The sequence below is a fragment of the Ptychodera flava genome, chromosome 2, assembly GCF_041260155.1.
Source record: "Ptychodera flava strain L36383 chromosome 2, AS_Pfla_20210202, whole genome shotgun sequence".
Lineage (NCBI taxonomy): Eukaryota > Metazoa > Hemichordata > Enteropneusta > Ptychoderidae > Ptychodera > Ptychodera flava.
Window position 1 is genome coordinate 22701533 of NC_091929.1, and position 12835 is coordinate 22714367.

General features: G+C 37.2%; 1 protein-coding gene across 1 annotated transcript in view; it reads right to left on the reverse strand.

Moving 5' to 3' along the window:
- LOC139117059 (staphylococcal nuclease domain-containing protein 1-like) overlaps positions 1 to 12689 on the reverse strand; it is a 28654-nt gene extending 15965 nt beyond the window's left edge. Inside the window, exons 1-7 of the mRNA XM_070679896.1 lie at positions 12606 to 12689; positions 3224 to 3373; positions 2428 to 2548; positions 2092 to 2173; positions 1189 to 1352; positions 761 to 852; positions 186 to 341 (exon numbers count right to left, since the gene is read on the reverse strand). Of these exons, the coding sequence (XP_070535997.1) occupies positions 186 to 341; positions 761 to 852; positions 1189 to 1352; positions 2092 to 2173; positions 2428 to 2548; positions 3224 to 3373; positions 12606 to 12656 (816 nt within the window). The 5' untranslated portion in view covers positions 12657 to 12689. The remainder of the gene's footprint in view (positions 1 to 185; positions 342 to 760; positions 853 to 1188; positions 1353 to 2091; positions 2174 to 2427; positions 2549 to 3223; positions 3374 to 12605) is intronic.
- Between the last annotated feature and the right edge of the window lie 146 nt (positions 12690 to 12835).

The following is a 12835-nucleotide window of genomic DNA, read 5'->3' on the forward strand; positions in this document are numbered from 1 at the left end:
CTCAAAGGGTTAACCAGGGTTCCCCTTGGCTTATCAATGTAATCGGATTAGGGGACAGCAGAAATGTTACCAGGGTTTCGAAATCATTTACCAGTGTTCCCCAACCTTAGTAAAAACACTGGATTCTAATAAGACTTGTTCTTAAAAGTAAATTCAATATCAAATATTCATATTTTTTCACTTACCGGATGCAGTACACTTCCGATGAAATTTTGATTAGAGACTCCCTCCAGGATAACCTTAACATCCCGCTGAAGGAGTCGACTTTCAGTGAAGAATTTAGCTTCTGCGGCGTATGGCTCAGGTACCTGCTGCTCATTCTCCAACTTAAACATTGGGCACTGATGGAAACAAAAATTGTTTCAAAATTAGTCTTTTTACCCATCATCCATCGAAATGGATTCTTCCATTCTTCTGCTACATATGTTACATACTGGACAATACCAAATCTTGGAAGGGATGATGCAAGTTTTAATTTGCACAAAACGGGAAAGATATAGAGTACATTTGCCAATGTATAAATGCAAAAGCAGATATCAAAAGGGTCCAATACATATACACATACAAAAGAAGAAATATAAAGTTCAATTACATTACATCAGTGTGTCAGTCACATAAATGCGTCATTCTTATTGGATGAGAGTTCACGCCAGCCAAGGTAACAGTTTTACTAGTGACCTGTTTTAGAGTATATATATACCAAAGCATAAAGATAGTGTACACATGTTGTTTAATATTTTTCTGAAATTCAATTTTTTACCTTGATTCCCGACAGCATGACCATAACTTGATGAAATGTGGGAAGAAGGAATACTTTCATTGTGCAGCCATCACGGACATACTCAACAACAGCTGCAACAAAAATGAGCAAATGAGTCACAATTTTGACAATAGTCTATCATTCTGAGTGTCATTTTTTACATACATGTACTGTACATGTAGAAACACACTGAAGAATAAGTTTATCATCAAAACATTCCACATGAAAAAATCTGCTAGCTTTATCGCATGATGACAGAAAAATTTACAAATGAGCAAGACAAAAGGTACATGTACACATTAAAAAATTGACATTGATATACAGGTTCTATACACTGTGTGCAACATTGTCACCAAAACACACGATGCTGTACTCTCCCTAGTATTCTGATCATTCCATTATTGTGGAGGTGTGAGAGCATGACATACCACTGATGGGCTCCTGGTGATGAGAATCTACAAAGTATCTGGGACTTTCAATGGTCCATTTGATGTCCCTCACCAAATGGCCACCGCCGCCTTCTTTGGCCCATCTTCCCTTCCCAGCACCCTTTGCTGCTTCTTCAAGCTCAATGATTCGCTGTTGTTGGTCACTGTGAAGTCAAGACACAGGACGAAGATACATGTAAAGTGTGACTTCAAAAGTGTGATCCTGTCTTTATAGTACAGACTAAGATTAAGGTAGAATGCCCTTGGCAACAGATACTAAAACTCAAATTTCTACAATTCTTTTCTTGTTTACTGCTTGTTTGGGTAGGTCTAGAGGTTCATTTTGAAGATCACAGTAAGTAAAATTTTCACCATCTTAATTTTGTGGAAATCACAAACTTAAGTTTTTCCCATAGAGTTCACGCGGGGATGGCAGCCATTTTGAATTTCAAATACTGGTGCATGTTGGATAATTTGCTTCTTATAAACCAAAATTTGCACAGTGACCCCTAATTTTTATTCTTGCTTTGTCAAGAGAATGGTGTTTGGCCCACAGCACAGGAGTGGAAACATGCCATGAATAAAGCACTTCCTCTTAACCCTTTCACCCCCCCCCAGTTCCCTGTGTACAGGTCCAACTTTACCATAGAAAACAATGGATTTGGGACAAACCATGGTGGTGAAAGGGTTAATATTGTTGTGGGCAAACGGCTATATTCATGTGTTTTTCTCAATATAAGCACATGACAATTCATGAACAGGTAATATCTTTTTCACTTGTTGACTGGAGTACATTGCATTTAAATGAACATGCAATAAAAGTAATCCTTAAAACCAACATGGAATGTGGATCTGTCAACTGGGAAATAGGGGTTAACAGTTTAACAAAAATTGACAACTTACTCATTAGCTTTGATTCCACCGCGTCTCACTTCAACCAGACCTTCAGCAACAATAGACTCGGTCACATTTTCACCGGAAGGGCCTGCAGAGAAACAACATGACATGGGTATGATCACCTTTGACCCCAAAATATTCATCATGACTGAAAAATACTGGACCCACACGGAACAATCTTTCCAATCTCCATAATTCTAATGGATCAAGTTGCATCACAAAGCTAGTAGTAGAGCCCCCCGGCCGAAAAACCCAGTTCTTATAACAGAGGCAGGAGCCAGTGTACTTCAGATGTGACAAAATTTCTGATTCATGTTGATATCAATAAATCTTTGAACTTACTCTCGATATAAACACATCCGTATTCCCGACCACTTCCAGGTACTCTGTATTCCACATGGAAGAAGACTTCTTTACCAACCAGCTTCTTGCGCAGAAATTCCCTAGCTTCCCATGCCCATGGCTGCAAAACCAACATTCAAACACCATGGGTTTATTTTGACAAGTAACACTGAAGGTCTTCAATGGGACAGGGACATTTGCAATGACATTGTTGTTCTCTCATAAATGTGCAAATATAGATAGTCATCCAAAAGTTTAGATTACACTTTTGGAAATAACGCATGAAAGAAAAATACACAACAGGCTTACAATGAACACTTGAAGAGACGTATCAATAACTAAGGCTGGAGGCTGTAACAGCGGCATCACATGCAACTTTGACAAAATTCAAGTATTGGTGTCGGACTCACACCCATCGAAGATTAAACCATGATGAGATCCTGACCAGTTCGAGACACATGAACAAGCGATAACAAGTGCCAAGTGGAGAGAACAGATCAAAACATCGGGGTATATTATTATTATCATAACAGTATACTGAAACTCAGGCGTGAAACGTCAATATAAAGGAATTTTTCTCTAGCTGAGTGACAGCTTGCGCAAGTTCATACTGTGCTACATGTATATCGGAGGTACTAATATAGCAGTGTTGTTTTTCACCTTTTGACAAATCAGATTGCTTTATTTGCATCATCAATATACTGGTATGATATCATAGAGAATATTCAATTTTGTCCAAAGAGAATCTATTGACTCACAAACTGAATCCTGTGGCATTAGAGAAATCCATACTTACTTCGTCCTTGGTATCTGTTTGTCCTTCAACGTTTGGGTTTGCGCGTCTTGCCAGACGAGGTGCAGTTATGTTTGACAGATTGAGTTGTCTTTCTGGAGGCGGGCCACCCTTTGGTGGACCACGGATGATGATAGCATCGCCTGATAGAACCTAAAATCAAATTTATAAAATGTTTGTGTCAGAAGATTTCAGACTAATGCCGGCTAGAAAGGATGTACATATACTTTGAAGTCTGGACATTACTATCCTGCCAGCTACAACTCTTTGTTGGCACAAAAATATCTTCCAATTTCCTCCAAAATTATTTTAGTTCAAATCATACCAGTAATATGAAACTGGCTTTTCCATGAGCCGATTTTTAGGGATGGGCCACCCCTGTTTTAGCAGCAATCTATTATAACTATACAAAAGAATATATATTCACAACAAAAGACATGCAAATTATGTATTGTTATACAAATTGGCTTCCCCTCTGTCTTTCAAAATTTTTGGAGAACACTGTTAGCACTGGGGGGGGGGATGGAGTGTGGGGCAACAATATTGAATTCTGGTCTGGACTAGAATTCAAATGTAACAATGACAGAGCATTTCACACGTATAGATCAGGGGTTTTATTAAGTTTTGAAGTAGGGGGCTAGAATGAAACTTTAGGCGGCTTGCAGCTGCCATGACCACAATGCGGTTGTCGTCGGGGAAGGGTCCGGAAGGGGGGAACGCTGAAGGCCGGAAACCCTGAAAAATGAGCTAAAATTTACTTTTTACAGCTTACAGTCACTTGAATTTCTAGTATTTTCAGGAGAATTGTCAGCAGTGTTCCAGGGCAATTTGTGTTCATATCATAAAAGCCATTTCCTGGGAGATTAGGCCTAAATATGATATTCATAATTAAAAATGATAAAATGTGGTAATGTTGACGATAATTTGAACAAGGAAAACAAGTCTTTAGAGCCTCTATGCTTTTAGGAGGTAAACTATAATGATTCACTATTATTAATGATATAAATTTGATATGTAGATGATATTATACAGTATTACATCTAGACAGGGGGGGTAGGGGATTCCCCCTCTGTTGAAATGTTGGCATTCCAAATTAATTTGTCAAGGACCACTCCCCCCTTCCATGAAATGTTGGCAGTCACACCTTAGAGGTACAAGTAGAACACATGAACTGGTGAAATGCCCCCGAAATTTTCTGATAAAGGGGGAAAATCCCCCTTGTTGTTGATGCCATCCTGGATGAAACACTCATAATGTTATGCTTAAAATTAAGAACCCTGATGTTTGGTATGGAAATCTGTAGATGAAGAACTTTGATACCACTTGAGAGGTAAAAAGGATAATTTATATAACGAATAATGATAAAAAATGACAATCATTACCATATTTTGAAAATAGAATCAAAGATCCTCAAGGTTATTTGACTATATGGGTATGCAAAGTAAGAACCTTGATATAGGATATGACATTTGTACGTTCAGAAGCGCACATTTGGATTTAATCTGACGATCGCTTTTGAAGTGAATTCAGAGGTCTGATCGTATTGTAACCACTCTGGGCGACGTTCTTATTGGCGTCGATAGACCCAAGAGCAGTACATATCATACGTCCAGCTGGTTATACTCCTTCACAATTACGCCTACCGCAGTGTAACGCACATCGGCTTACTAAAATTCCAACTGTAATCGGAAAGTTTTTCGTGAGAAAAAAATCAGGTCATTGCCTTCGAAAACAGTTTAAATCCACGTAATTATCCTTCCAAGTCTTGTTTCTTGGTCCACTTCAAAACCGAGGATCGTACAGCGAAGCTTGACCTTGCGATCGCTTCCGTCTTCATTTGTTCATCGACCATTTTGAGTTGAGCTAACGACGGCCGACAGGTGTAGTATGCACGTTTTCATTAGCGTATATAAAGGTCACCAAATAGGAATCAGCAATTCAGGTAGCCAATAGAATCGTCAATTGCAATTCCGATTTTTATTGAGGCAGTATACGCAAGACCGTGCTGCATCGTAGTACAAGGCGATTGTAGTAGTCGCTCGTCTTCTAAATTTTGTTTCAAATAAAAGCCGTTGAAAAGTTTGATTACACAGCTTGTGAAACTTGTCCGTATCATTTCAGAAGGTAAAAATATTTTAGCTATGAAAGAGTTCAATTTTCCAAAAACGTAGCCGGCGAAATCATGAGAGTAACCGGTCAATTTCGCCGGCTGCCGGCTCTTAATGAAACCCCTGGTATAGATGCTGTGTTGACAAGCTCAATAGTTGGTGTATCAACATGCTTTGGTGAGTAGAACAAGAGCTGACATAAATAAAACAAAAAAGTTGTGAAAAACATCAGAAGTCACAGCTGCTGGCCATTTACGTATGAAAGGCACTCTTGATCACAAAATTTAATTTCTCCTGAAAGTATTAAAGCGGACATCTGAAAACCACATTCAGGGCCTGAAAAATTTAATTTTTATCCACTTGTCCCCGGACAAGTAGCCTCTATTTTTCTACTTGTCCGTAGCAGAAACTCACTTGCCCTGAAAATTTTCCAAAAAAATGATTCTGCTCTTACCCAGATTGTGGGACCTCTCCTACAATGATTTGTGACAAATTGGTGGTATTTACAGTTTTTTAATTGTAAAAAAGTACATTGCCATAATGAAATTAATTTAATATGCTTCAGTTTTTTATGAGAATTCTTTCAAGTTACTGCATTAGATGTGTTTAACAGAAATAAATACTAGTAAGAGGTTTCATCACACTTATGACTACAAAACCAGAAGTGATTGAAGACAATAGTCTAATGAAGGCATTTAACATGGTTTTTTCACTACTGCTGTAAAGTTCACTTCCTTTTTATAATTGCCCAAATGACTGATACTTTTTCATTGAAATTGCAAAAAAAATAGGTTGAAAACACTAAAAATCTGAGAGGAACTCCTTTCTCTTCATAATAGCAATAGCAACTTGCCATACCACGGTTTTGACAAGCTAGGTGGCTTTTGTTAAGGTCCGCTACAATCAAGATAGGGGGTCTTGACCATATAAGGAATTCAGCATGGTGACCTACACAAGCTTGCTGCGTACGATCGAAGAGTGGCATGAGACTCCTTCTGGAGAAATTTCTGACGGCAAAATACTACTTTGAAAGACAGGGATATAGTGCTTCATCAAAATTTTGGAGTTACTGATATTTTTAGGTAAAGTTGTGAGCTTCCATCACACTACATAGTGCTGTGTGATGCTCCGTGCAGTGCAGTGTGGCTAGAAATTTCATTCTGCTTGCACACTGTGTGCTAGCACTAGCAGGTTAGTTGGGTAACGTAGGTTGTCAATAAAGTTGCATTACTGTTTCACTGTCCAAATTGTTTGGTGAAAAGTTTGTTGTTCTTTTTAAAATAATCCAGGCTTCCGCTTCAAACATCATTGTCTGATTATTATCTCGTTACATTTTACATGTAAATTGAGTGGAGTGTACGTGGCCCGGCATTTGCCCCAGGGTCCAGTGAATAGTGGACGCACATCGACTTGCTCAGACCAAGATTCGCAAACTGTAACATAGTAACTGATTTTTCTTTAGTGTTTCGGTTGAGACGAAAAAGAATAAGTCCCGATTTGAGTGCGTCCCAGTGACCCATGTCTGGTACTTTCAAGGGACATTGTTTCTAATTTGCGTCAAAAGACGAAAGAACGCACTCTTGGCAAATCACTGAGTTGACTCTGAACTTTCTGTCCGTATTAGAAATCAGTCTGTCGCGGGCATCGGGCAAGCGTATTTTTCAGGCCCTGCACATATTAGGTTTTCAGTTGCGACCATCAATATAGAGAATTGCTCCATTTTCACTTTGTCGTAACTTTTTTCAATACCAGCACAATACAGCATTTAGTCTGAATGTCTGGCAAATCATATGCTGCACAGCACATTGTGAAAATACTCATGTTTTGTCTTTCTTTATCCTCTGGTTCTTTCCTAAAGCCTCTGTCAGTAAAGTTGAATAACATTTGAAAATAGTGGTTGCAAAAGAAACTACATGTATTGTTCTTCAAGTACTGCTCTTACTCAACAGGAACAGAGTGGAGCGGAAAATCTGTGTTTGTGTTAAAACATGTACAATAACAAGACAAAACAATGCCATCAATACTGTGGTGACCTTGTGACGATAAACAGTTTACGTATTTTTGTAATAAAGCTCACAAGCCAGAGTATATGCACTTCACAATACTACATGTACATCACTTAAAGGGACAAAGTCGGCTATTTTTTATAAATTTTGTTTAATACGAGCTATAACTTATATTGTTTGACATGCTGAAAGATACTGAATGAATGGGTGACCATGCATATATTCGACCCCGATTTTAGACACGATAAATGAAACCATTGCGAAAATGAATTATTGGTCATGACCATAAATTCATTTTCGCGATGGTTTAGTTTCTCTAAAATTGGGGTTGAATATATGCATGGTCACCCATTCATTCAGTATCTTTCAACATGTCAAACAATATAAGTAGTATCTCGTTTCAAACAAAATTCATGAAAAATGGCCGACTTTGTTCCTTTAAAGTAGAACGCGCCTTGGGGACAGATATTGGAACTCTCAAATTTCTACAATTCTTTTCTGATGTACCACTAGTAGGGGCTCATTTTAAAGCATTTGGATAAAGAAATAGTTTCACAATCTTAGTTTTACGAAAATCCAAAATTTACTTTTTCTCCCATAGAGTTAACACAGGGATGCTGGCCATTTTGAATTTCAAATACATGTATTGCAAAATGTTCAGTAATTTCTTTGCATGATGACCCCCAATTTTTATTGTTGATTAGGTAATAGAATAGTTGAAAGTTTCATTTAGGAAAGGTTGAGCAAAAGTTTAACCCTTTGAGCGCAACCCTCAATTTTTCTCCCCTGTACAAAATATAGCCAAGTCAATTTTTCTCAGAGTTTTGCAAAGGTTTTTATAAAAAACTGTAGCCAATGAAATATGATGTCCATTTGGTCCAACATTATCAAAAAATTTCAGAAAAATTCAAAACAATAGCGCTGTTCACGGTTACAGGTTTGTTACTAAATATAGCTGTACGCGCGCGACATCGCACATGCAGCTTGAAATGCGGACAAATTTTATCAATGTTGCATACATGGCCGTTTTTGCAGCTAGTACTCAGAGTCGTTTATATGTTTTTTAGTATTCATTGTTACACTAGCAGTCACCCGCTGAGATGTATTTTCGTCGTTCTTGCATGCGTAATTTTCAAGGCGTTATCTGAAAATGCGGACAAATATTTATTTTTGCATATTAACCCCTTGACTACCAAGGCCAATGTATTCCTATATACCAGGCCCTTATGTAAATATTGATAAAATCTGGGGTGTGGTCATTGCATGAACACTGCTTAGAGTAAAAAGTAAGGAAGTACCAATAAACCATATATTTTCTGAATCAGCATGAAATTTCCCACTTTTTCATAAAAAATTTGTATTTCCAGGTCACGTGACGGATCACATGACACGTCATGTGACCAGAATTGGCAAAGAATATGAATATTTGAAGCATCATGACGTGTTTTGAATCCATAAAATGATGCAAATTTGAATACAGTTGCAATTTTCATGGCATTGTCTTTACATATATGTAATAATAACTTCCCTTTACTTTATTTAGATGTTCTTATTTAAGATTTTTCTCACAAAAGGCAGAGTAAATGAACCATAAACATCAGCATCTGACATGATTCTGTATTTGAAAATCAACACATTTTATATTTTTAAACACCTGCTTTATGTCTTCCTTGCAGAAACATTCATCTAAAATGGTTATGATTTATCAAAAAAATTTCACAATATTTAAAAATACATTTTAGGGAACAACATATCACATGACCAAACACATGACCAGTTACGTGACCAGTCATATTGATAATATGGCTGCTATAAAATTTCACTGGCTTATAGTAAAAAACTGTATTTCCTCTAGTTTCATTCACGAATATTGCTGTTAATAGAACATATTTACATATAAATCATTTGTTTTCAATAAACAAACATTTCATTTCATTAAAAAACCCCATAAACATCTTCGCGATCGTCCGTACTTCTGAAAACTGTAAACAATCAGTGCGACGCTTCAGTGATCAGCCTGACCTTTCAGGGTCGAGGTCATGGGTCACGACATTTGCTTCCGGATTTTGGCCATACTCGGACGTACGGGGGCGCAATCACATTCTGGCCAGATCGGAATACATCAACCTTAGTTGCGCTGCGTGCCTGTGCCGAAATTACGGGATTTTTAGCGACAAAAACGAAGCAAATACGCCTATTTAACTGTGCCGGATATTTCCGGCACTCAAGGTATATGGTAATTCAATATGGCGCCGGAAATATCCGGCGCCATAGGTAGTCAAGGGGTTAATAAGAGAACAGTGACGTAAACTGTGAACGGCCCTATTGGCAAATGTGGCAGTAAAATTTTGGTGGGAAAAATGACAGCACTCAAAGGGTTAAGTCTTTCACTTTCCAGGCACATACTAGCTTGACAGTAATTAATCTCAGTACTTTTGCAAATATTTGGGTACAAACACCATATGTTTGGGAATCCCTGCCTGCTGTTTTACTGTTACTACATAATTACAGTGCCAAGGAGAACCCAGTAACCTGACTTGGGAACCCCAGTAATTTACCAAATTACCCTTGCTCTTACACAGAGTCTGTAATCTACAGTGAGCTGTTGTCACACAAATGCTATGAATACAATGTGATATTTTATCACAGGGGATGCAAAGATAGGGAAGTTGTCCTTGTTTATCAACCTAACCACTTTACTCCCAATTTCAATTGTTATTTCAAAATTTGAAATATTACTCTCGGATTCAAGTCAAAAATTTACAATCATATAGTATGACTCTAAAGAATTTCTCTATTTCTATTTGTTGATGTTCATTTTGTTATAGTATTGAATTCATACTATGTGAGACAATAATTATGCAAATTGGATGCAGAAAGAAGTTCATAATAAGCTAAATGGTCAAATTTTTAGATTAGAACTTTCTCATTTACATAATCACAAAAACATTCCCATTGGCACCTTCAAACCTCAGGGTAATTTCAATATGCACCAATCAGCACTGCAGTCAGCACTTGTAATGCCAGTGGAAATTCTCTTGGCCTGTTTACACAGAAAATTATCACATTTAAAAACTGAAATGTCTCAAAGTACCTGCATTAATCTAACAAACTATTGTGCCTCTTCACTCAGGCTAAAGTAATTAAATTCTTCATTTTGCCTAAACTCTAAATTTTGAAAGGTAAGCGGGTAAAGCAATTCAAAAATTCGCTCAGAAAATTTTGCACACACAAGTTTATATTTGCTCTATGTTATATGGGTGCTCATTCAATAATAAAAGCAGAAACTTCTATTTTATTTCCATAATTTATATAATTACATTCTGCATGCATGAAGGCTTTTACGTACATTTTACAAAATTTGTAAACAAGATTTGCGTGCAAAAAAGCTATACATTAAAGTCATATTCAAATACAATGTTTCTTTTTCTCATGAAAAACTGAAAACAGGGATCCAAAACACAGAATTTAATCCTTTGAGCGCTGTCATTTTCTCCCACCAAAAGGTTAGTGCAAAATTTTACCAATTTTTATGAATTTTTCTTTAATTTTTTGATAATTTTGGAGCAAATGGACATCAAATTTCATTGGCTACAGTTTTTTCTCAAAATTTTGGCAAAAATCTGAGAAAAATTTACTGGGGTTTATTTTATAAAGGGGACAAAAATAGACTTTGGTGCTCAAAGGGTTAATAATTTTGGCCTCTTGGCATATGTTGATAGAACGTACAATTACACCTACTGCTCGCACAAGTAGAGTTATTCCTACTGCCTTGTGAGATAAAAATCTGAAAGCTTGTAAACTGTTGATTAAAATCTGCATTATTTACGATAACATGAACAAACAGTCATCAATCACCATAATAAAATGTGTCTGACCTTGGTGAGTTTGGCCCTCACATTCACAACTTACTAGCATTTTACACATGCTTTGAAATACACTTTGCCAAGATTTTGTGAATGTGAAAAGAGGAAACTGTTTCATAGCATAGAGTTCCACATTTTCCCACATATTATGGATTCTGTCAGTCTCTTCTCATTCAAACAGTCCTCTTTTCACCCCTCCCCCACCCCCTGCCTTAATGAGGAAGGTGTCCACAAGTGATTATCATACAACATAGCAATTCTTTTGTAGGGCTTCCTTAATGCCATATTAGGAAAGTAGAAGTTTCAGGTCAAACTCAATAATGCTAAGGTCAGGACACATGAACAGCTGACCATAGCATTAATAAGTCTGACCTGAATACAGAAGATTGCTATTATTTGTTTTGGGTAAGAGGAAATTCTATGGACATGCCTTCAATGGCATTTTGGAAATTTTAGAGTTCCACACATGCAAACGATCAGTTCCTCCTTGCTCGTTACATTTTGCTACTTCCAACAATGGCTCCATTTCTGCTCTGAATTACTTAAAAACTAAATCCTCATTACAGAGGTAGTCCTCTTTTTATCTCCGTGATCCTACTTTCAATATGGAACCAAAGACGCTCTTCACAGAAACAGCAAACGTATTTAATATCTAAGAACAGAAAGAGACTAGCATAGAAGGCTGGGACCAACAATAAATAAAAACTTCATGACGACATTTGAATTCTTGGAAAGCAATATTTTAGACAACACTCATTTGCACATTGTACACCTACACATTTCCCATGGAACGGTAGAACACGTGCCCACATATGTTACAACTTCAACTGGGGCAACCCCTTTTCAGAATTCACACGGAAGTAAAATTCAGGCTTATTTAACAATATATTATCTGCCGTTCTCGGTTTATATATCCGACAGAGATACAACCAATAACACACGTTGTACATTGCAATGAATTGACTAGAAAAACAACAGCTTCAAACCCGCCCCATTCATTCATTTTGATTAACCAGGGACACTGCACATGCCATCTGTATCAAAACCATATATTTACACTGCGGGCTCTACCATACTGAAAATTCGAAGCCAACAAACCATTAAGTATACGATTCTTGAATATTATCATTCGATAAAGTAATCGTGCATGCAATGCACTGCGATCACTTATTCTCTTCCAAAATAGTCGACTGCTAATTGTAGTCACATGTATTGAGAAGGCACAGACAGACATACACTGAACAAAAAAGTTAAAAACTTCCATATGGCATCTAACACACGAGAAAAAGCCAGCATGTCTCGAAAATTTTGCAATATAAACCGATAACATGTGTATTTCAATCTTCATATTTGCCGTGGTTCAACATTCAATGATCCTCGATGACAATTTTTAACGTTTTCTTACCTGTTTAACGATGCCACGTTGGAGCACGGGCTGACCTCCTGGAGTAGCCATCTTGAAGAGACAGATTGAACGAAGTGCCTGCTGGGAAGTGACCTCGGACCAGCTTCCGCTACAACATAATAATAAATTGTAAAATACCGATTAATTCTCCAAAATGGTCCATTTCTTTGGTATATTTTTGTAGGAAATTTTTTTAAAAGATTGAAATGGCTAAAAAGCTACTTACATAT